The sequence below is a fragment of the Tachysurus vachellii genome, chromosome 3, assembly GCF_030014155.1.
Source record: "Tachysurus vachellii isolate PV-2020 chromosome 3, HZAU_Pvac_v1, whole genome shotgun sequence".
NCBI classification, from domain to species: domain Eukaryota; kingdom Metazoa; phylum Chordata; class Actinopteri; order Siluriformes; family Bagridae; genus Tachysurus; species Tachysurus vachellii.
The window spans coordinates 7716362-7740465 of NC_083462.1; the positions used below are offsets into that span (position 1 = coordinate 7716362).

General features: G+C 42.3%; 1 protein-coding gene across 1 annotated transcript in view; it reads left to right on the top strand.

The window, feature by feature from the left end:
- nsun2 (NOP2/Sun RNA methyltransferase 2) overlaps positions 1-24104 on the top strand; it is a 25868-nt gene extending 1764 nt beyond the window's left edge. Inside the window, exons 2-19 of the mRNA XM_060865628.1 lie at positions 715-872; positions 2005-2109; positions 2214-2319; positions 3315-3386; positions 3460-3544; positions 3658-3850; positions 9832-9906; positions 10149-10279; positions 11233-11306; positions 12129-12259; positions 13016-13112; positions 13872-14008; positions 14100-14192; positions 15688-15823; positions 16568-16648; positions 19707-19845; positions 21013-21052; positions 23344-24104. Of these exons, the coding sequence (XP_060721611.1) occupies positions 715-872; positions 2005-2109; positions 2214-2319; positions 3315-3386; positions 3460-3544; positions 3658-3850; positions 9832-9906; positions 10149-10279; positions 11233-11306; positions 12129-12259; positions 13016-13112; positions 13872-14008; positions 14100-14192; positions 15688-15823; positions 16568-16648; positions 19707-19845; positions 21013-21052; positions 23344-23791 (2301 nt within the window). The 3' untranslated portion in view covers positions 23792-24104. The remainder of the gene's footprint in view (positions 1-714; positions 873-2004; positions 2110-2213; positions 2320-3314; positions 3387-3459; positions 3545-3657; positions 3851-9831; positions 9907-10148; positions 10280-11232; positions 11307-12128; positions 12260-13015; positions 13113-13871; positions 14009-14099; positions 14193-15687; positions 15824-16567; positions 16649-19706; positions 19846-21012; positions 21053-23343) is intronic.

The window sequence follows — 24104 nt, forward strand, 5'->3', positions numbered from 1 at the left end:
AGTCATTCAGTGAGTGAGTCAGTCTCATTCAGTGAGTGAGTCAGTCAGTCATTCAGTGAGTGAGTCAGTCAGTCATTCAGTGAGTCAGTCAGTCATTCAGTGAGTCAGTCAGTCATTCAGTGAGTCAGTCAGTCATTCAGTGAGTCAGTCTGTCAGTGAGTGAGTGAGTCTGTCAGTGAGTGAGTGAGTCCGTCAGTCAGTCTGTCTGTCAGTGAGTGAGTGAGTGAGTCCGTCAGTCAGTCTGTCAGTGAGTGAGTGAGTCCGTCAGTCAGTCTGTCAGTGAGTGAGTGAGTCAGTCTGTCAGTGAGTGAGTGAGTCCGTCAGTCAGTCTGTCAGTGAGTGAGTGAGTCCGTCAGTCAGTCTGTCAGTGAGTGAGTGAGTCCGTCTGTCAGTCTGTCAGTGAGTGAGTGAGTCCGTCTGTCAGTGAGTGAGTGAGTCCGTCAGTCAGTCTGTCAGTGAGTCAGTGAGTCTGTCTGTCAGTGAGTGAGTGAGTCCGTCAGTCAGTCTGTCAGTGAGTGAGTCCGTCTGTCAGTGAGAGAGAGTCATTCAGTGAGTCAGTCAGTGGGTGTATGTGTGTGCTATAGTGTCCATGTGCTTCATTAAAACTAGTAAAATTAGTAACATTCCTTACATTCCACTGTAGTCGAACATTTGTCTGAACCTTTGTTTTTGTGTTGTTAATTTGTTCCCTCCTTTGCTATGTTTTGATCTCAGGGTTGGGGTGCAGGCTATGCTGAAATTATCAAGGAGAACAAGCTGTTCGAGCAGTACTACCAGGAGCTGAAGATCGTTCCCGAGGGAGAGTTTGAAGAATTTATGGATGCTATGAGAGAGCCGCTGCCTGCCACCATCCGCATCACTGGCTACAAAAGGTGAATTTTGAGCTAGATGACCCACAAAGTTTGTTCAGATGTTCTACTTAGACTTCCTCACCACCACCGTGAAGGAGTCCTGTCTTCTCTAAGGCTTTAACTCGCTGATCTTGCAGTTGTAATTGGATGCTTTAAAAAAGGTTTTCTTCCTCAGTGGATGATATTCATTGTAGGTGGAGTCGTATCTCAAAATTGTCCATAGTGTGTGTGTGTGTGTGTGTGCGTGCTATGTGATTGGGCACAAGGTGGAGAACATCCTGTCCAGAGTCCTCTGGGATATACTCCAGGCTCCCTCTGACCCTGTGTTGGATAAGTGCTAAAGAAATGGAATAGATGGATATTAAAAATCACATGATTCAACCACTGAGTGATAAAATATGACAATATCTAAAAAGTTATTGTTGGTGTTTCTGTAAGATCAATAAAGGCAGCACATGATTATTTCTAGTGTTAGAAAACTTTGCAGCTTTTCCTTTGGTTATTACCAAGAATTGTCACTCGAGATTCCTAAACAAAAAATGCCAAAAAATCATGACTATACGTAAACGAAGTGCACTGCACAGTGGAAAGTTATTTGAGATGAAACCACTATTTGTCTCAAGTGTCTGTCCGTGAGCAGATCATTCAAGACACCAAGTTCAACATCTGAAAACTGTTTATCTAAAACGATAATTCAGTTTATTTTTAATATAAATTAAATTAATTTCATTCATTCATTTTCTACCACTTATCTGAACTACCCCGGGTCACGGGGAGCCTGTGCCTATCTCAGGCATCATTGGGCATCAAGGCAGGATACACCCTGGACGGAATGCCAACCCATCACAGGGCACACACACACACACACACACTCTCATTCACTCACACAATCACACACTACGGACAATTTTCCAGAGATGCCAATCAACCTACCATGCATGTCTTTGGACCGGGGGAGGAAACCGGAGTACCCGGAGGAAACCCCCGAGGCACGGGGAGAACATGCAAACTCCACACACACAAGGCGGAGGTGGGAATCGAACCCCGACCCTGGCGGTGTGAGGCGAACGTGCTAACCACTAAGCCACCGTGCCCCCCATTAAATTAATTAATTAATTAATTTTAAATATTTATTTTTTCTTATGTTAAATAGTCACGCCAAAGAGATCCTGCACACCTTGAAAGAGAAATACTTCAAAGAAATACAGGACCTGGAGATTGAAGGACAGAAGATTGAAGCTCCTCAGGCTTTAAGCTGGTAAGTGTTGCAAAGTCGTGTTTTTTTATTTATGAATATTTTTTTTAATTCCACTGTGTTTGTATAGTGTGTGTGAAATGTAAATGAGGTTCTCAATGTCTCAGGTACCCAGATGAATTGGCTTGGCATACCAACATGAGCAGGAAGATCTTGCGCAAGTCTCCACTTCTGGAGAAGTTCCACCAGTTTTTAGTGAGCGAGACGGAATCTGTGAGTAAAACTGTCTCGTTCTCGTCCCTGTTGTTTATAATGTGGTGTGTCATCACTGAAGCTGAATGCATCCCACAATAATACCTTAAAATGGCAAAAGTGTGTTAACAACAGTGGTCTGATGAAGAACATGTTAATGTTTGCGAGAACCCTAACACTGCTCACTGTGAAGCATGTCAGTGGGAGCATCATGGTAAACGTTGCCATTGGCTTCTTGTTTGCTTGTTACTTCCTGATTATAAAGGTTATTATTAGTGTTCGAGGGCTGTACCTGATTTCATCATCACAATATCAGACCTCACAGATGGCACTTGTTATGTCGCTTTGTAGAAGCCAACATTCTGTTTTACTATTTAAGCTTAGACAAAAATTTATCAAGAGTAACTCCTCCTAGGGCTTTTGAGCCACAGGCACCAAATTCGGATATGTTATAGACCCTGGTCTGAAGTTTGTTGCTCTTACTTTTCTAAGCGATCCGAGTACCGGTACTTCCGGTACCGGGTCTCAAAGTGGCCTTTTTTCCCATAGACTCCCATTATAAACTTTGGAGGTTTATAACTTGGCAAGCTTTCGAACTATTTACACCAAACTCGGCCAGCTCCATTAGGGTGATACTCTGAACAAACCCGCCCCAAAATATGGGGGCCCCGCCCCAAAATATGCAAAATCAAAAAACTTTTTACAACATTGACATGTGACGTATCAAAACACTCAGAACAATGAGGGGAACTTCCTCACGGGTGTTCTGATGACGTCATGTGATGTCACATGAAAATAAAACATTTGCACAACATGAACAAGCTTTCTGTTTACTTGCTTCCAAAAGTAACATTGACCCTTATGTCCACTCGCCGCCAAAAAGCACCGGCCTTTGCGAATACTTGCATCGTCAAAGCCAACATCAAAGTTTGTCGTGACGAACTTTACAAATCTAGTTTGATTTGTTGTCGTTAATTCCTTGTTAAGCTTATAATCAATTCCTCTTTACTTCTCAGGGAAATATCAGCCGCCAGGAGGCGGTCAGTATGATTCCTCCTCTGCTGCTGAAAATCGAACCTCATCACAAGGTACCGTTCACCGTTTGCTTTGTTTTGTGTTTGCGGCATGTATTTAAACATGATCATGTTTGTGTTCGATCAGATCTTGGATATGTGTGCTGCTCCAGGCTCCAAGACCGCTCAGCTGATAGAGATGCTCCATTCTGATATGAATGTGCCTTTTCCTGGTAAAGACCTTAGCTTTTATTATGTCAGAAAGAACTGAATTAATGAATAAAAGTTTTAAATAAAGGAAAAAAAAACTGAACGAGACTTTACCCTTCGACCTCCTCCCTCACAGAGGGCTTTGTTATCGCAAACGACGTGGATAATAAGCGCTGTTACCTGCTGGTGCACCAGGCGAAGAGGCTGAACAGTCCGTGTATCATGGTGGTGAACCACGATGCTTCCTGCATCCCACGCCTGCAAGTGGAGAACGACGGAAAGAAGGACGTCCTGTTCTACGACCGAGTGCTGTGTGATGTCCCCTGCAGGTGAGAGGGAATAAACACACACACACACATGCGCACACATGCGCACACACCCTCACATACACCTCCACACCATCCTTTTTACCCCCATGCTCCTCACTGGACCGACATCGATTACATATTTCATCAATCATCTCAATCACCATTTAAATATATTAAATATTAACATTTGTATTTTTTGTCATTTTTAACCTTACAAAGCCTGACACAATTAACAGAAAATTCTTTTTATTGTAATTAAAATGTTTACTGAGCCTTTCAGCAAAATACAAAGGAAAAGAATTGTATGTTTATACATATGATATTTGATATACTGAGTGTTTACGGCAAGTTAATAACAAAAATGTAGGTCTCAGACAGCAAATATGATACAAATGTCGTTTTACTTTCTTTACCTTCAAATTCTCATTATTTTAGTAGGCACTTTAAATCCAAACTGTTTTACAGACCGGCTTTGTTTGTTAAATCGGTCGCTGACCCTCCAGGAGTGTGAAGCCACAGTCCTACACATATTTGTGCTTCCCTCCCTTTTAACACCATTTCCACCCATAATGATGGATTATTTAGCATGGGTAAATGCACCAAATGAATCTTTTCAACATGCAGAAACCGGGGGACACGGTGGCTTAGTGGTTAGCACGTTCGCCTCACACCTCCAGGGTTGGGGGTTCGATTCCCGCCTCCGCCTTGTGTGTGTGAAGTTTGCATGTTCTCCCCGTGCCTCGGGGGTTTCCTCCGGGTACTCCGGTTTCCTCCCCCGGTCCAAAGACATGCATGGTAGGTTGATTGGCATCTCTGGAAAATTGTCCCTAGTGTGTGATTGCGTGAGTGAATGAGAGTGTGTGTGTGTGCCCTGTGATGGGTTGGCACTCCGTCCAGGGTGTATCCTGCCTTGATGCCCGATGACGTCTGAGATAGGCACAGGCTCCCCGTGACCCGAGGTAGTTCGGATAAGCGGTAGAAGATGAGTGAGTGTGAGTGAGAGAACATGCAGAAACCATTAGCTCCCACGTGTTGACTTGTACAATTTCAGGCCGGTTACTCGAGCCTCTAATGACTGAGTTGGAGCCATAGTTTGATCAACACGGCTCATTGTGCAGCTGCTTAGTTTGCTTATTCCTTGCGCTAGTCACAATTTGATTATAATGACATTTTCTAAGATTTTTTTTAATATACTGAATCTAAGGAAGGGATCGTGATAATTAAATGATCTGAATTATTATAAAGTTATTTTTAAAAGATCATTTTTAATATTTGGGGAAATTCTCATGTTCTGGCAACTTCATAAAATATCAGCTCAGAGTAGAACATTTGTTCTCTGTGGCATCCCAGGATCTGTCAACAAGAGAGGGGGCAAAACAGCAGACCACCAACACCCAGCTAGTCTCACATGTCAAACCACTCAAGTTCCAGGGATCCCCTGGGGCCAGTTTTTTATCTTCACCCCACCGTTATCCAAGTCATTAGGGGGCCAAACACCAGATGTGTATAAGCATCCTATTGTTACAGTATCTCACAGAAGTGAGTACACGCCTCACATTTTTGTAAATATTGTATTAGATCATTTCATGTGACAACACTGAAGAAATGACACAGTGAGTGTACAGCTTGTATAACAGTGTAAATTTACTGTCCCCTCAAAATAACTCAACACACAGCCATTAATGTCTAAACCGCTGGCCACAAAAGTGAATACACCCCTAAGTAAAAATGTCCAAATTGGGCCCAAAGTGTCAATATTTTGTGTGGCCACCATTATTTTCCAGCACTGCCTTGACCCTCTTGGGCATGAAGTTCACCAGAGCGTCACAGGTTGCCGCCGGATTCCTCTTGCACTCCTCCATGACGACATCACGGAGCTGGTGGATGTTAGATACCTTGTATTTCTCCACCTTCCGTTTGAGGATGCCCCACAGATTTGTGTGAAGGTTTAGGTCTGGAGACGTGCTTGGCCAGTCAATCACCTTTACCCTCAGCTTCTTTAGCAAGGCAGTGGTCGTCTTGTAGGTGCTTTTGGGGTTATGTTGGAATACTGCACTGCGACCCAGTCCCTGAAGGGAGGGGATCATGCTCTGATGTCACAGTACATGTTGGCATTCATGGTTCCCTCAATGAACTGTAGCCCCCCAGTGCCGGCAGCACTCATGCAGCCCCAGACCATGACACTCCCACCACCATGCTTGACTGTAGACAACATACAGTACACTTGTCCTTTTTACTCCTCACCTGGTTGCCGCCACACACGCTTGACACCATCTGAACTAAATAAGTTTATTTTGGTTCATCAGACAACAGGACATGGTTCCAGTAATCCATGTCCTTTGTCTGTTTGTCTTAGCAAACTGTTTGCGGGCTTTATTGTGCATCATCTTTAGAAGAGGCTTTCTTCTGGAACGACAGCCACGATTGGTCAGCGCCACGAGACCGTTGTCCGATTGGCTGGAGTAGACGGTGGGCGGAGTCCACCTATTTGCGGATTCTTGTGCACGTCTTGACGTTAGAAATGTTTCAAATGCACAGAACGCGATTCACAAATGAGCAGGAAGCCATTCACAAATAAATACAATTAAATATATATTTATAAATATTTTTTTTATTTGCAAATCCCATTTTATTTATTTGTGAATTTCGTTTCTTTTTGTGAAATTTGTAACATATTTACGGTTTGCTATTTGTTTGCTTATTGTGCATTTGTTGATTTAAAAAAATATTTGTGAAACTCTTTATATTTATTTGTGGATCATAGTATATTTATTCAGAATAACAAAACAATTCTCACCCCATATACTGGCAGCATTCATACTTCTATTTCCCAAACACAACCTCTGGATATGACGTTGACCACGTGCACTCAACTTCTTTGGTCGATGAAGTTACCATGGTGAGGCTTGTTCTGAGTGGAACCTGTCCTGTTAAACCGCTGTATGGTCTTGACCACTGTGCTGCAGCTCAGTTTCAGGGTTCCGGGAATCTTTTTATAGCCTACGCCTTCTTTATGTAGAGCAACAATTATTTTTGCAGATTCTCTTTGCCATGAGGTGCCATGTTGAACTTCCATTGACCGGTATGAGAGGTGAGAGCGATAACACCAAATTTACCTGAGACCTTGTAACACTAACGAGTCACATGACACCGGGGAGAGAAAATGGCTAATTGGGCCCAATTTGGACATTTTCACTTAGGGGTGTACTCACTTTTGTAGCCATTTTTGTGTGGGCACCTTACTGTTAATTTAAAGGTGCCCTTCCACACAAAACCGTTTTTACTTGTATTTTTTGATATGTGTTAGGTCCATATGTGTTTGTGTTGTGTCGTGAATGTGAAAACGAACTGTTACCTCCCCGGTCAGTTCTAGCCACTTAAAAGAAATAAGTGGAGAAATCAGGTCAGTTGGAAAAGCTGGTCAGTGTGACGTAGAAATGATCGAGCTCATTACTATTCATGAGCTCTCCCACTTGAGACCGCGCCCCCAGAATTCGTGTAGCTCAGTGAGGTTCCTATACAACAAGGATGGCTGAACGTCAACGGGCTTGTGAAGAAGCCGTTCTGCCGCAATTCAAGGTGATTGTAAACAAATGTCCTCTAGCCTAGGCTACTTATTGCGCTGGGTGAATGAATAGTCATGCTCTCATATCCTAGCGGTTAGCCAATCGGAGCCAAGCAGCATAGCTCATTTGAATATTCATGAGAACTGGCGCAAATCGAGCTGAGTCTTCCTGCAGGCTTTCTATACCACACTAGAATGGCTTGAAACAAGGTAACCAAGGCATTTTTTCCCACAATAAAATGTTACAGACTCCATGGTAAACTTCAGACATTACCACAAAAGTAATGAAATACGTGTGGCAGGGCATCTTTAATACTACTGCTACTATGTAATGAGCCAATGAACCGTCAAACAGGAAGGTCTGCTGCATCCCTGCAAGGACTTTGCACAGTGGCACAAAACTTGCATTTAACTGGCATTATAGATAATCCTTTTGTATGATATTCACCAGTTTGTCTCACATCATCGTGACACCAGTGTAAATATCTGAGTAGCAAAAGGCAACAAGACCGAGCACCGAATTAGCAGTCGTTTCAGCAGCAAGTCGTTTCTCCTCCAATCAGAAAGTTAAACCATTGTCCATGATCCAAACAGGCACACTACGAGTGAAACTACATATCAATAATGCTTTAAATGGCTTTAAATTCAATGGCTTTAAAATATGGCAAGTTATAGCAACAATTGTAGTGTGTCTGTGAATGTGTTGCTAAGAGAATCTGAGTGCTTGGGCCCTGATGATGCTTCTTGCAGCTTTAATTCTTTTTATTAATCTTTTTTCCACAATAAACCTTGGAGAAATTGTTTAAGTAGTCACTTTTTTTTTAGTCCGACGGCTGTCTCGTGCTTCATTGTTTGAAAGTTTGTTTTGCTGCTGTGTGTACTCACAGAATCGCAGAGCCATCATTAAAACCTTTGCAGCACGCTTGCATGTGTTTTTAGAGGGTGTGTCTGTATTTGTTTGCGTTTTGGGTTTTCAAACGAAATGACTATTTTAAGCCAAATGTCCACCGCAATCGTTGGCATCTTTTATAAGTTAGCTCAAGTATAAAGCCTACACAGTTCATTTTCACCGCTTGGCATCCTGACATCAGTGCCCTCTGGCCAAGAATTCGCTTACGGGCGTTAAATTTAGAGCACTTGGAAGCTGTTGGAGGCATGTTCGACACTTGAGAAAACAGGAAGGGTTACTGTTTAAGACCTGGCTGTTGGAGACATGAGGCTATGATGATGCTTCACTCCGGCGAAGTGCACGTCTTTGCACAAAAGTAGCTTGACCTAACCATGAGATTTGTATTTTTATACACTTCACATCCACATCCACATCCACATCCACACAGAACCATTTCTACCCTCTGCATTTTTGAAAGCTGTGACCCCAGCATTCACTTTCCTATCGCATCTCAGTGTGTGCTCTCGGTTTTGTGGGTCTCCAACCCCGCAGTTCTACACACCACGGCCCGTTTGGTGCCTCAAAAGGGGGCAAACGCGGTACACAAGCCGTGTGGCCAGTCTGTCACAACTGCCCGAACTTTTAAGTGTGACTGAGATGGTTGAGGTGGACTAGTGATGGTATGATTATGGCTTTCAGTTAGAGAAAATGTACAGTTTGGGTTTTTTTTTTCTCCCCGTCCCATTTTAGTAACAGACGTTCTTTGAGCATGATGGTGTGTGTGTGTGTGTGTGTGTGTGTCTTGGTTTCCTCTCTCTGAATGTTTGACATAGCCGTGACCCGTCCAGAAAGCCTTCTTGGTTTTTAAATGAATGATGATAATTTAAAGTGATGCTCATCTGGAATGCGCCTCTGTAATGTGAATTGGTTTAATGACTACTTATTCTTTGTAATTCACAAATGCAAACACAGTAGCTGATAAGGAATAAGGGCTGTGTAAGAAGCAAAACTTAGTAGTGTGCTGTTTTAGGGGAGGATCCTTATTAGAGACCATTCATTCATTCATTCATTCATCTTCTACCGCTTATCCGAACTACCTCGGGTCACGGGGAGCCTCATTGGCATCATTGGGCATCAAGGCAGGATACACCCTGGACGGAGTGCCAACCCATCACAGGGCACACACACACTCTCATTCATTCACTCACTAGGGACAATTTTCCAGAGATGCCAATCAACCTACCATGCATGTCTTTGGACTGGGGAGGAAACCGGAGTACCCGGAGGAAACCCCCGAGGCACGGGGAGAACATGCAAACTCCACACACACAAGGTGGAGGCGGGAATCGAACCCCCAACCCTGGAGGTGTGAGGCGAACGTGCTAACCACTAAGCCACCGTGCCCCCTATTAGAGACCATCGAGCTGAAAATGCAGTCTCACTGTAGCATGGTGGTGGTAGCATCGTGTGTACTGTAACTGCTGTTCTAGGGAATGAATCAATTGGAAGCTGCGGTGTGTTAACCAAACCTCACCTGTGTGTCCACAGCGGAGACGGAACGATGCGAAAGAACATTGATGTTTGGAAGAAGTGGACGACCAGCAACAGCCTCCAGCTCCATGGGTGAGCGACCGTTAAATGGCAAATATCCATGTAAAAGTTTTTTTTAAAATCAGCTTCTAAATGATAGAAAAATTTTAGTTTTGAGAGTTTGTACGAGTGTGTGCTTTTGAGACAGAGAGAGAGAGTGTGTGTGTCAGAGTGAGTGTGTGTGTATGCACGTGGGAATATTTGTTTATGCACAAAAACCCCTTTGAGCTCAATATCATTTGTATTCTGTGTGCGTGTGTCTGTGTCTGTGTCAGCCTACAGTTGAGGATTGCGGTGCGTGGAGTGGAGCAGCTGGCTGTCGGTGGGCGGATGGTTTACTCCACCTGCTCTCTGAACCCCATTGAAGATGAAGCGGTGATCGCCTCCCTGCTGGAGAAGAGCGAAGGTACAGCAGCCCTGAGCTCACGTCGCAAGTGTCTTATTTACTCAGGGCTTGAAATGATGGTGCTGCTCATTTAAATCCAAAAACAACTGAGTAGTTATCATTTCTACAACACTCCATTTTTCCCCCACATTTGTTTTCCTTTCTCAGCTTAAAGGTGCGGTGCACGATGTTTGAAAGCCAATGTTGATGTTTGAAATCACCAAAACAAACACGCCCCTAACCCAAATGGGTGTCACCCCTGTTTTGATAGCTCCGCCCCACACATACATACGCAACCCAGGCAACTATTATGGCCGAATCTGCTGGGGCAGTTGGCCGAGGGGATATTGTTATCAATAAATGAACTCAATGAGTAATACTATGGTAATATAAATTTGTATTTGTAGTACTGTGTGTTGTATCGTGAAAGGTTTAGCTCCGTTTCACGCGGAACACCTGCAACCCGAGGCAGGGGTAACAGCAGAGGCTAATGTCAGACATGCGCACTGAACACTCTCTCCGCCGCATATCGACAAGACACGCCCCTTTCTGCTTATTGGCTACACGTTTGTTTTGTTAGTCGGCCCGACTCCGTTTTCTGAAGCGTATTTCAAACATCGTGCACCGCGCTTTTAACCGACCTCTTACAAATTGATGAGAGAAGATCGTACTGTAGCTATAAGCCAATCAAGAACAAATGAGAATGAATGAGGGAAAAACTTGCTGTTACTAAAGAGTTGAGCTCGTGTGTGTGGAAGAAGGCAGACTGCACATGTGATCTGAGTTTGTTACGCTGTCCTGACACACAGCAGTTTGAAGTAACGTGATCTTTTGGGAAAGCAGCTATCCACAGCGACTAGTGAGCTAATCATTCTCACAAGCCCTGATTTATAATAACATTTGCATTAGCGTTACTCAGATTCTACCACCTTATTGCATTTTGATTCATATTTCTGGGTCATTATCCCTCTCAGGTGCCCTCGAGCTGGCTGACGCCTCTGCTGACCTGCCGGGACTGAAGTACATGCCTGGTATCACATCCTGGAAGGTAACGATCCGGTAAAACTATTTGAGCTCCAAGGCACTGTATAGTCTCAAGACAGAATTATAGAGCATCTAAGGCTGAAGCTAAGCTAGGGAAATGTTCATTACATAAGCATCTGCCTTTGAAAGGTTCATTTAGAAGCTAGTTTTGACATCAGGCTGATTTTCTTCGTTAAAGAGTTCAGTGTAAATCATGTGACCTGGAACAACCCTTTATATACATAGATAGATAGATAGATAGATAGATAGATAGATAGATAGATAGATAGATAGATAGCGATATATAGAAGACTGAACTGAACTGAAGTATGTTTGTTTTTTTTTTGCCATTGAATTGCATTATTTAGTCAGACGGACCCAAAAAAACGTTTATAACTCCTATCAAATGTACATTTAAAGAATCGTGTTTATAGATTTTCTATATATAAAATATCGCTCTTTTGGTCATTTAGGTGATTTAAAAAAAAGTGTTCTTATTTATTATATTGTGTTCTATCATGTTGTTTAAATAGTTTAAACGTCTAACCCATATCTCAGATGAAATGAAGCTGAAATGCCAATAAACTTAATATACGACATGACGATCATTTTCCACTCAGCTAAATTTAGTTCCTGAAACTAAAAATTCAGCCTTGTTAACAGTCCGTGGGTTTTTTCGGACCTTTCACGATCGCAGTGGTTTTTTTTGTTTTTTTTTCCCTTTCACACTACATTCTCCCTCGTTAATGGTTTCTAGTTACATACTTTTAAATTCTGATTGAATCCTTTGCAAAGTAACCCAATAATATGACGTAATAACACAGACCCCATGTTCATAATCCTCCAGGTGATGACCAGAGAAGGCCAGTGGTACACCAATTGGTCTGAAGTTCCGTCGAGTCGTCACACTCAGATCAGACCTTCCATGTTCCCTCCCACTGACCCGGAGAAACTGAAGAGCATGCAGCTGGAGAGATGGTGAGCTCACATGACTGGAGTGTGGCTTTTCTTCTTTCTGTTCAATTTCTTCTTATTATTATTAATTTTATTGCTGTGACCCAGTTCAAGTTTGGGTTAAAAAAACAATTTTTTGTTACGCAAGATTAAAGGTTGGGTGTTTGTCTGAATGAAATGTGGAAAAATAAATCAACCATCTAAGAAAAGTGAACATTTTACAGTGATGTGTGAAACTAGACAAGAACATTCTCTTCCGTTACATGACGTCCGTGTGAAATATGTCCCAGTATTTGCATGTTTTTTTTTCTACATGCAAAAAAAAAGTACATCTTTTTCTTTACAAAAAGAGCAAGTGGACCATAGATCAGAGGAGCTCCGAGGTGATGTACAATCATCCACCAGGGGGCGATGTTTACCTTATATCGAGACCTAAATCTGATATTTAAATATATTTTTTTTTTTGACATAAAGGATGCTTCCATAGTGCTGTAAGTTAATTAATTATTAATTAATTATTAAGTTAATAATTACTTTTATTAAAAATGACTATAACTTGACCCATTCCATGTAAGATGTGGTTTGTAAACACCAAACATTTTCTTCTAGAAAATTATGAATGATTATCTGTAGGCAAAGAAGTAAATAAGACTGGATTCAGTTATATGTGAACGCATGCAAGTCTGTTTAACGTCAACCTGCCATTATAGACTTGCGCCAGTGTGTACATTTGTGTGTGTGTGTGTGTGTGTGTGTGTGTGTGTGTGTGTGTGTGCGCAGTATGAGGATTCTACCCCATCACCAGAACACCGGTGGATTCTTCGTGGCAGTGCTGGTGAAGAAGGCGCCCATGCCGTGGAACCGCCGCTATCCAAAAGTAAGTACACCTTCACAGAAACCATTTCTCTAGTACATCATCAATGCCTTAAGGACATACAACTCAAGCATGTGGCTATGTTTAGATCGTACCATTCATTCATCAGTCATTTCATTAGTAAAGTAAAAGCTGGAAAATTGTTTCCAAAACAAGGCAATAGCACAGCTAACGTGCCGTATTTGCCTGATCACTGTTTCCTTCCATGCAGCAGTTTTCTGGATTTTATTGTGACTCGTTTAGAATAGTAACGACTTCCTCCCACAATGCAACACAAAGGCTGTTGCGTGTTATCCTATTTCTCTTTAGGGTGGTGTTCGGCGTGCGGCATGCTTTAGCGCACGCGATGTTTAACACAGCGTCTCTGTTTCTCTAGACTTCGACTTGTAAAGAAAACCTTAAGCTGCCTTTCCATCCTGAGATCACTTTATAGCCATGAGTCCTGGGGCTGTAAGGTTCTCGAGCCAAATAAAGTACGCCTCGTCTTCAGAGCCGAGATCTAAAGCAGGGATTTAAATTGAAATCTTTTTGCAAGGAAATAGTAGTCCTTGCTTTTAGCACTCCATGGCAGCATCTGTAGATATGCGCTATACGCAGCAGCTAAACGTTCTCGTCTCGTTTTCTTTCTTTCCGTTCTCTTCTGATTTACGATCTCATCTTTTACTCGCTTTTCACAGCCCAATTAGAGCCCTTAAAATAGCTTGTTGGAGTGTTTCTAACAATACCACCTCCTCGCACCTTTTTTTTTTTTTCTTCCTCCAGCTTCGGAATAAAGAGGCCACCAGCACCGCCAGCGAGGAAGCGCAGCCCGAGGAGGGAGAGGCGGAGACGGCAGCCGAGGGAGACGCCGTTCTGGAAAATACCCCTGAGACCGAGGCCAAGAAGGACGGAGTGTGTGGGTGAGGCCCTACCCTATGTGTCAGTTTTGGTTCTTTCATGGCCTCTCTTTATAGTGTGTCCTAAAAAAAAAACTCTGCTCTCCTGTTCCAGACCCCCGCCTTCAAAGAAGATGAAGCTCTTCGGCTTCAAAGAAGATCCCTTCGTGTTTCTGACTGAGGACGACCCAGTCTTCCCTCCTATCCAGTGAGCACTCTTCATCTTGCCCATTTCTCCACACACACACACACACACACACACTCATACTGCACACCAACACATGATACACCACACATCTATGCACTGGGCATGAAGACACACTACAATCTTAACAGTAGAAGCTGATGCTCCCACCACCATGCTTCACTTTGGAGATGGTGTTCTCAGAGTGACGAGCACTAATTCTGCTGTTTATTTACATCAGTAGCAATTTCTCTGCCACAGTAAAAATTCTGCTATGTTGAATTCTCGATGCTGATTGGTCAGAAGGGGACAGCAGTTCTAGCCATAACGCACGTTCAGATCAAATAACCGTGTCTATAGTAACAAATTCCACAGAGACTTGCATGACGGATGTGCTACGTAAACGTGTGGAACTGTTGATATGGTGTGTTTTTTTGTAAGGAATAAATAACACCTTTCGCTGCTCTTGATAATATAAACAGCGCGAAAGGAATCCTCCTCAGATCGCTAAATTTCGCATGGAGAAGGTACTTTTGGCACAGCTCCAGGTTGATTTTAAATCAGTGGTCCCCAACCTTTTTATCGCCACGGACCGGTCATCGTTTGATAATTTTACCGTGGCCCGCTGAGGGAGGGACGTTAATTGTTTATATTTTATATTGTTTTGATTTAATAATTTTAATTTAATTGTATTTAAACATGCCATCAAAATAAAATAGTTACACCAGAAAATGAATATAAAGTGATAAAACATTTTAACTCACTACAACGCTAAATCAGTGAGAACCCTGAGCTTGTTTCTTTGCAACGTGACGGTTCCATCTGGGGGCAATAGGAGACAATGACACCCGAAGTGTGTTGCTTATGTCCAGTTTATTCCGTTGTTTTGTTTTGGTTGCTGTCACTGCAGAAAACCCCGCTTCACACAGATAGGATGTAAATGGAAATAGGGATTTAAGTGATTTAAGTTCCTTTCCCAAGGAAACTTTCTAACGACGTCTGTTTCGTGCTCATTTTTGCTAATTTGTGGGTTAAATTTGAGCAAACACAATATACACGTACACCAAGCACTGTTAAACATGAGAAAGTACCGGTGAACAGAGAGAAGAGCGATACACACCTTCTCTCCACCAAAGCTACAACGCCACTGCCGCTTGCAGCCGCTCAGCTCCAGACGTCACCTAAAACCGGCCCGCTATCACGATATTTTGCGCATGCGCGGTATTGGTGCGGCTTTATGTGACGTCTCTCAGCTCCCGCTTAACCTCTCGTCCATGGAAAGTCGCACAAACCTGAGAGAAATACACCACAGTAAATAAAATGGAAATAATTTAATGTTTCTTGGGTGGCCCGGTACCATTTGATCCACGGACCAGTACCGGACCACAGATTTAAATGACTTCCGTCTCCTCGCCAGTGTTAAACAGATTCACGCACACTTAAAGATTCACTGTTAGTGAGCGTCTCTCGTTTTAGATCTGTTTTTTTTTCCTGACTAACTGGTTTCGGTTTGTTCTAGAACGTTCTACGACCTCACTCCAGACTTTCCCAAGCTAAATGTCTTGACCAGGACACATGACGGAAAAAAAAGACACTTGTACATGGTGTCCAAGGAGCTCCGTAACGTCCTGCTTAACAACAGCGAGAGAATGAAGGTGAGAACAGATGTACACACGTGAGCGCACACAAACGCACACATGCGCGCACACACACTACAATACACAATACAATATGTGTGTTTGTGTTCTAATCTTTAATTCGAATATTCATGATTCATTTGAATAACAGTATTTTAGTGGATCTTGTTAGTTTCTTCATTTCTGGCCCAGAAAAAAAAGCTCTGCCCCAGTCATTGGTTTATTGCTGCTCAATTATGTTTCTTTTTTTAATATCTAACTTGCAAGTTGTACATAATTTAACATGCACTAAGACTGGAACAATTTCAAACCCAGCTCACATGCAGCAGACAGCTTTAAAAAAAATACAGACTGCCCCTTTAATATTAATTAAGGACTACAGTGGTTTTGCATCATCAAACATCACTAAAAGGATGAAACACATTATCTGTAGTTTATTAATAGGGTAAGGCAAAGATCTGAAGTATTATTTAACATCAATCAAACCCTGAAAGCCTCCTCACCTGCAGAAGTGATGGAGCGTAGCACTGGAGCAGATGGGCCTCAGAGCAGCTCCAGCTACGTCTGTGTTCTGGGCACTGTGCTAGCACTTTGACTTGCCATCTGCTGAGAGTGGGATGGGTTGGGTGGCATTTATAAGACTGAGACAGATCATTCAGGAGAGGACACACACACACACACGCACACACATGTCTGTAAATGTCAGCAGCTTCAGTCGGAAATGTTCCTCTGTGATTTATGTGGAGCTGTTTTCCTCCTCAGGTGATCAACACGGGAGTGAAAGCATGGTCACGGAATAATGATGGAGAGCAGTTTGGCTGTGCTTTCAGACTGGCACAGGAGGTAGGATGTGAACATAAAGTTAGAGGAAAGTATACAGATTTCAATGCTGAGCAAAAGATGTCCTTCCTGTGGTGCTTGGTACAACAAAGCTGAGCTTCATATCTGAATCTTAGTAAAGACTGAGAAAATATTCTACAATCCCAGCTGAGGGATGGTCTGATTGATGGAGGGTTGAGGGGATGGATGGTCAGATGGATGGATGGATGGATGGTCAGATGGATGGATGGATGGATGGATGGTCAGATGGATGGATGGATGGATGGTCAGATGGATGGATGGATGGATGGTCAGATGGATGGATGGATGGATGGATGGATGGATGGTCAGATGGATGGATGGATGGATGGATGGTCAGATGGATGGATGGATGGATGGATGGTCAGATGGATGGATGGATGGATGGTCAGATGGATGGATGGATGGATGGTCAGATGGATGGATGGATGGTCAGATGGATGGATGGATGGTCAGATGGTTGGATGGATGGTCAGATGGATGGATGGATGGTCAGATGGATGGATGGATGGATGGTCAGATGGATGGATGGATGGTCAAATGGATGGATGGATGGTCAGATGGATGGATGGATGGTCAGATGGATGGATGGTCAGATGGATGGATGGTCAGATGGATGGATGGTCAGATGGATGGTCAGATGGATGGATGGATGGTCAGATGGATGGATGGTCAGATGGATGGATGGTCAGATGGATGGTCAGATGGATGGATGGATGGTCAGATGGATAGATGGATGGATGGGTGGTCGGTCTGATGGATGGATGGATGGATGGATGGGTGGTTGGTCTGATGGATGGATGGGTGGTTGGTCTGATGGATGGATGAATGGATGGGTGGGTGGCTGGCTGGATGGATGGATGGATGGATGGATCAGTTGGTGGTCTGATGTTAGAATGTGTGGATGTTCCGGCTGCCTTAAAAACATTATACACTCAGTACATGTAGGATCCTTTCATGGATAAGACCAGCACAAGCTCTAGTCTTTAAATTTCCATGTAAAAGGTCAGATAATATTCACACATCCAGCTAAAGTATTATGTTTCTCAGTCAGAGAAGCATCGATACAAGTGACGAGAGCGAAGGATGAGCGATGCTACATCTGTGTTGAACTGTTGTTCTGAACAGAGTGATAAAGCCTGTCACTTATCACATAACTCCCTACACCTCACCTCAGACTTGCTCATTGGGGATAAATACAAACACATTCGAATATATTTTATATTAACCTTGGATTTTTGTATTATATTAATCTTTATATTATTCTTTATTCAATCGTTAAAAGCGCTACACAAATAAAGTTGAATTGAATCGAACAAGTCCCAAAGTACCACTCACAATTCAAACGTGTTATTGTGATCCAAGTTCTTCTTCGTTTCCACTAGATAGCGGAACCACATCCAGGATTTGTCATTGTAAACCACACCAACTGTCATAGCAAATAAAGATAAATAAAACAAGCCAATGAGAAGATTGAGGGACATCATTTAGGGACATTGCAATCCCTGTCCAAGCTGATCAACACGGCTGGTTTAGGCTCCAGGGAGACAACCTTGTTATAGAATAGTAGATATTGTCATGACATTCATCATTGTAGATTAACCCAGTTATGAAAACTAACTTTTTTTTTTTAGCATCAGTTAAGCCAGCATCTAAACTATTTTTTTTTTAATATAAAGAAACTTTGAAGTGTCCATTATTTATTGTAAACAGACCAGGGTTCTCATTACAGTCCAATCAGATAGCATTAATAATTCAACACCTCAACCACACTAACCACATCACAGCCCCTAAAATAGTTACATACACTGACTGTGTTACAGATGAGGTTTGGGAACTGTGTGTTTGTCTGTCAGAGATATTATGGGTTTGTTATGATTGGGAGTAAATAGCTAAACGTTATTAGAGTAATGTTTAGCACAATCATTCATTCATCTTCTACCGCTTATCCGAACTACCTCGGGTCGCGGGGAGCCTGTGCCTATCTCAGGCATCATCGGGCATCAAGGCAGGATACACCCTGGATGGAGTGCCAACCCATCACAGGGCACACACACACACACTCTCATTCACTCACGCACTCACACACTACGGACAATTTTCCAGAGATGCCAATCAACCTACCATGCATGTCTTTGGACCGGGGGAGGAAACCGGAGTACCCAGAGGAAACCCCCGAGGCACGGGGAGAACATGCAAACTCCACACACACAAGGTGGAGGCGGGAATCGAACCCCCAACCCTGGAGGTGTGAGGCGAACGTGCTAACCTCTAAGCCACCGTGCCCTCCCAGTAAATAATCAGATGCTTTTTTTGCCAATTCTTTTCATCTGAAATGAAAACGCAAAGCAAACCCCTCCAGACGTTTAAAGAAATATATCTCAAGGAAACATTATTGCGGTTATATAAAAAATATTTGGAAATATGGTCGTTTAAAGCTCAAATTGTTTACATTTGTCATTTTTACTTTGAGAGAAAAGTGTTTGAAAATGAGAATGTAGAGAAGTGAGAGACTTCAGTAAGAGACGTTAATTCGGGGGTTTGTGACGTTTAGCTCCGCCCACGCATCCGAACGCTGAATTCAATTTATTTGTGTAGCGCTTTTAACAATGGAAATTGTCTCAAAGCAGCTTTACAAAAGTATAGAAAAATAGAATAAATATTTAAAAGTGTATAGTTACTCTTTATCTCTAACATTCATGAGCAAGGTGACTGTGGCACCTTGGAGAAAAAAAAACTCCCTGGAATGATATGAGAGAGAAACCTTGAGAGGAACCAGGCTCAGAAGGGAACCTCATCCTCATTTGGGTGACACTGTCCTTTGCTCATGTGGAACCTGGGTAATAAGTGTAACAACACTGTTACTGGACTGGTATGGCTTGCTTGCTTGGTGCTTAAAATGGGAATTTGGGTCATTTTTTTTTTGGATAAAAACTCCAATGAATGAATTCTCCACTGACGTTGGGCCAAAACCTCTGCACCAATCTGAAGCCTGAGCTTTTATTTATTTATTTATTTTATTTATTTATTTATTTATTTTTAGGGTATCTACACTCTGTGTCCTTACATCAGAGCACGTGTCATCACCATTAGCCTGGAGGACGTGAAGGTCCTTTTAACCGAGGAGAATCCTTTCCTCAGCAGACTGACTGATGATGCTCATGCCCAGGCCAAGAAACTCGGTGAGTGTCTCTATACCTCAAAGCTCCTTATCTACCATCAGCTCCAGACTTACCGGATCTGGTAATTATTAGAGGAACAAGGTTATGACAAAATGTCTTTGTGGTTAATCAGATTCATCACACAGAGAATTTAACCTTTAAGTAAATTTATTCTTAGAAAGTCGTCTTTTATCAAGGATTATTTCCATTATCGTGCTTGGAATAATAATCTTCTGAAGGATTTACTTTCTACTTCTAAATGCATTCCCCTGTCATAATCTGCGTTTGTAGCTTTTGTCTTCTAGCACAGAGGGATTTTCAGCGGAACTGTATGTCGGTGTAAAAAAAAACGACAGCTTCCTGTGATTAGCATTTCTACTGTACACTAGCTTTTTATATCCTAGAGTGATTTTTTTTTTTGGTCACATTCACCATATTGCTCAAATGAATGAGTAATAACAATAGCAAACACAAAATGTTCAAGATTAGCTACATAGCTAGCATTGTAACCTGAAATAATGTGCTCGATTCTCTTTCTTTATGCCACTGATTTAGAAAAATGAAATGTTTAATCCCTGGCTTTTTTTTATGGTTAATAAAATCGATAGCATAGTAAAATAAATGCTTGTCTTTAGTGCAGTCATTTTTCTGTTCGGTTTAGAAATTGACAGCCTTTATACAGGGTGGTGTGACACGAAGCATTAAAGGTGGGGTCTCCGTTGTTTGAAAGCCAATGTTGACATTTGAAATCACCAAAACAAACACGCCCCTAACCCAAATGGGTCCCACCCCTGTATCCATAGCTCCGCCCACACATGCATGCGTAACCCAGGCAACTAATGGAAAGAAATGTGTCTTTATCATAGCTGAAGGGAAGAACAATACGATTGCAGATAAACAAACAAGCAAAAATGACACACAAGCATAATCATGCAAAGGACGCAGTTTTCTGAAGCATTTCTCAAACAACAGAGACCCCACCTTTAAGATACTTCTGAATCTGTATTTTCTGTGTGTAAATTTGTACATTCTTTAAGATCATGTTTTGAAGAGATTCATTACTTGACTTTACAGTGCTTGAAAATGTTACCTCAGAAATATAAATGAGACTCGTAGCTTTTTTCTTTCTTTCTTTTTTTTTTTTTTTTTGAAGTGCAAATCAACATTTGTTTTATTTTCATTTTGCAGAAATGGGCAGCATCGTCCTAAGATATGAACCCGATCTGAAGTAAGTCCTTGCATCATTCTAGCTCTTTATTTCTTTTCCATAATTGACACCGGAGTCAAGACACTGAAATAGTCGAGGCTTCAGGGAGGCTGCCAAGAATCTTCAGCTGTTTGTGTGTGTTTGTGTGCGAGGGAGGAGGAGAGGCAGATGCTACCACTTTCGTCTCATAAAAGTCTTCTTGTTTGTACACTAAGATCTATGCATCGTTCCCAGCGCTGTTCATCACATGGTCTCCTCTCTCCACCGTCTGCCGCTCCCGTGTGATAATTACACTCGGAGAAACAGCGTCTCGTTGTCTGTCGTGTGTGTGTGTGTGTGTGTGTGTGTGTGTCCTGCTTGATTAATATCCAACTTATTTGGACTGAACACTATTTCACCGTCTATGATCAGATTCACGGTCATGCTTTAAAGTCACCATAAATTTCACAATTTATTTTTGCCATAAATATTCTGGCCATAAATTTGACTACATAAAGTTGAATTTTTTTAACACCCTTTATACAGAGCCAGAACAGGGGAGCCGTTTTGAATTCAGCTGTAGAATAAGTGTTATGCGTCAGATTGCGTCAGTGGTTTCTGACTACACCGGACTATCAGACATGCAGGAAAAAGCACAGAGTCCTTGAGTAACATTCAGCTGTAATCATGTGACCACTCACCTGAGAGTCACTAATGTTTTTTTGCTTTTTCCTGCTGACACCGTTACCATCAGGCTTCATATCGTGGTCAATCTCAGTGCAGCTGTACAGGATGTTTATAAATGTATGGTAAAATTTACCAAAGTGATCCTGGCTAAATGTTTGAGCTAGAGCTTGTATCATTATTTATTGATTCACGTAAATCCTCTTTTACCTTAGTCACACATGGGTGTCCCTCAAGGATCAGTACTCTCACCAGATCATCATTTTAGGTGCTGCTCAATTTGTGTGAATCGATCTGGCCCAGTTCTTCCTAATTCTATTGTATGCTAAGCTCCAATTCCTATTTGGCTGTTGTAGATAGGTATTGTTTTCTCTCCTGTATCTGGCATAGTCTAAATATTTATCCTGATTGGCTCTTCTATTTTGACACAATGACACTTCCCTTTAAAGCGGCTAGATTTTTGTAGTTTTAATCCGTTTTTCTACTTCAACTTGTCTACTCTTTCGAGTTAGATAAAGACCTGTTTAGGTTTAAACTTAAACCTTTTAATAATATATTCTGATCCGAAATTGCTAAAGCGTCTATATTTCTTAGAATAAAAGACAGACAGAATGCTGAACACGGGCGGCTGCAGCGTGCTCTAGATGCGTTTATCCTGCTCGGTTAGATAACACTGAATTCTTGTGCGTGTTTCAGCAGGTTCTGATTAGATCGAGTTTCTAGTAAGAAAGGTATTAATTACACAGAACTAAAAAAAAAAAAAAAGGTTTAATGAAATCGTGCTAATGCTGTTGAACCTACTTATCCTAGTTAACAATGAATAGACAGAAATCTGGAAACAAAATCTAATGTCAAAGCTACCGATTTTGTCCAAACCCATTTTCTCTACCCAGCGAGCAGCTTTGTGTGTTTAAAATCATCCATTAAAAACACTGGGGAATGTGATTTCAAGTAAAAAAAAATAATAATGAAATAAATACAATTTTTGTAAGAGATTCTTGTGCTTGAACAAAAAGCAAACCTGCCAACGTTTGGATTTGTGTAGAAATTTTCTGGGGTTTTTTTCGGTCCACATAAAGCCCACAAATGAACTACAACGGTCACCAGATCTGTAAACTACAATCTCTACTACCACTTCCACTCCTCGTACACAATAGTTTAGTTTGTACCCTTTACAGGAGGGTACAAGGGTAAAAGGGTATACGGAGGGTAAAAACTGCCCTTATACCCTTGCAAATACACAGGTTCAGAGATGCTGGGATTGGTTGATGCTGGTGTAAAATTATTTGTCGAGGGCTGGTGGTAGCTTAGTGGTTAAATTGTTGAACCACTGAGCTGAAGGTCTCGAGTTCAAATCCCAGGTCCATCACGGGTCCACAGCAAGGCCCTTAACCCTGGATTGCTCAGTTGAATGGAATTGAATTAAAATTTATGTAACTTTTAGTAAAGGGTGAGGAGCCGCAGCAGTGCTGTCATGTCCTGTTTGCCCCCCCACCCCCCTTTAGTAACCTGTTAATTTCTCTATCCTTTCCCCAATAATTTCCCCCCTGCTTTGTCATCACAAACACACACACACACACACACACACACACACACACACGCTGTCACTGTAACTTTGTGTTCTGTTTTCTTAATCTCCCTACTCTCAGTGATCCCAGCACTCCTCAGTGCCCCATAGATCTGTGTGGTTGGAGAGGAAAGACCTCCATCAGGGCTTTCGTGGCCCGGAACGAGCGTCTTCACTACTTGCGCATGGTGGGTGTGGAGGTCTTTCGTGACAAGCAGGGCAAGAAGGATGGAGGTGAGGCAGAAGCTCAGGATGGAGGTGAGGCAGAAGCTCAGGATGGAGGTGAGGCAGAAGCTCAGGATGGAGGTGAGGCAGAAGCTCAGGATGGAGGTGAGGCAGAAGCTCAGGATGGAGGTGAAGCAGAAGCTCAGGAAGGAGAAGTAATAAAGACGACAGAGACAGGCAAAGAAGGAGGACAAGAGGATGAAGGGATGCAAAAGGAGAACTCGGACACAGAACAAAACGGATCCTCAGAATTCAAAAGTAACGGAGCGGAGGAAGCAAAGACTGTCGGACTGAAGTCGGACTGAACCAAACTGGTGGGGCTGGAGGTTCTATTCCCATCACATCTCCCCTTTTTTTGTACAAGAAACATGCTGGAAGTCTCTCTGGAACTGAGACCCTGAAGTTCGGTTCTATTTTTTGTATCTTTACGTGTATCTAATTGGACTGTTAAGATTTTTCTTTGCCAATGGATAAATGTCATACAAGCTACAACAGTGACCTAGGCCTGTGTTTGCCAGTGTTTTTATTTAGTTTTGACCCAAAATGCATTTCATTTAACACCCATGTAAGTGTTCTATAGAATGTAAATACAACTTTTAATAAAGGTTTGAAGTGTAA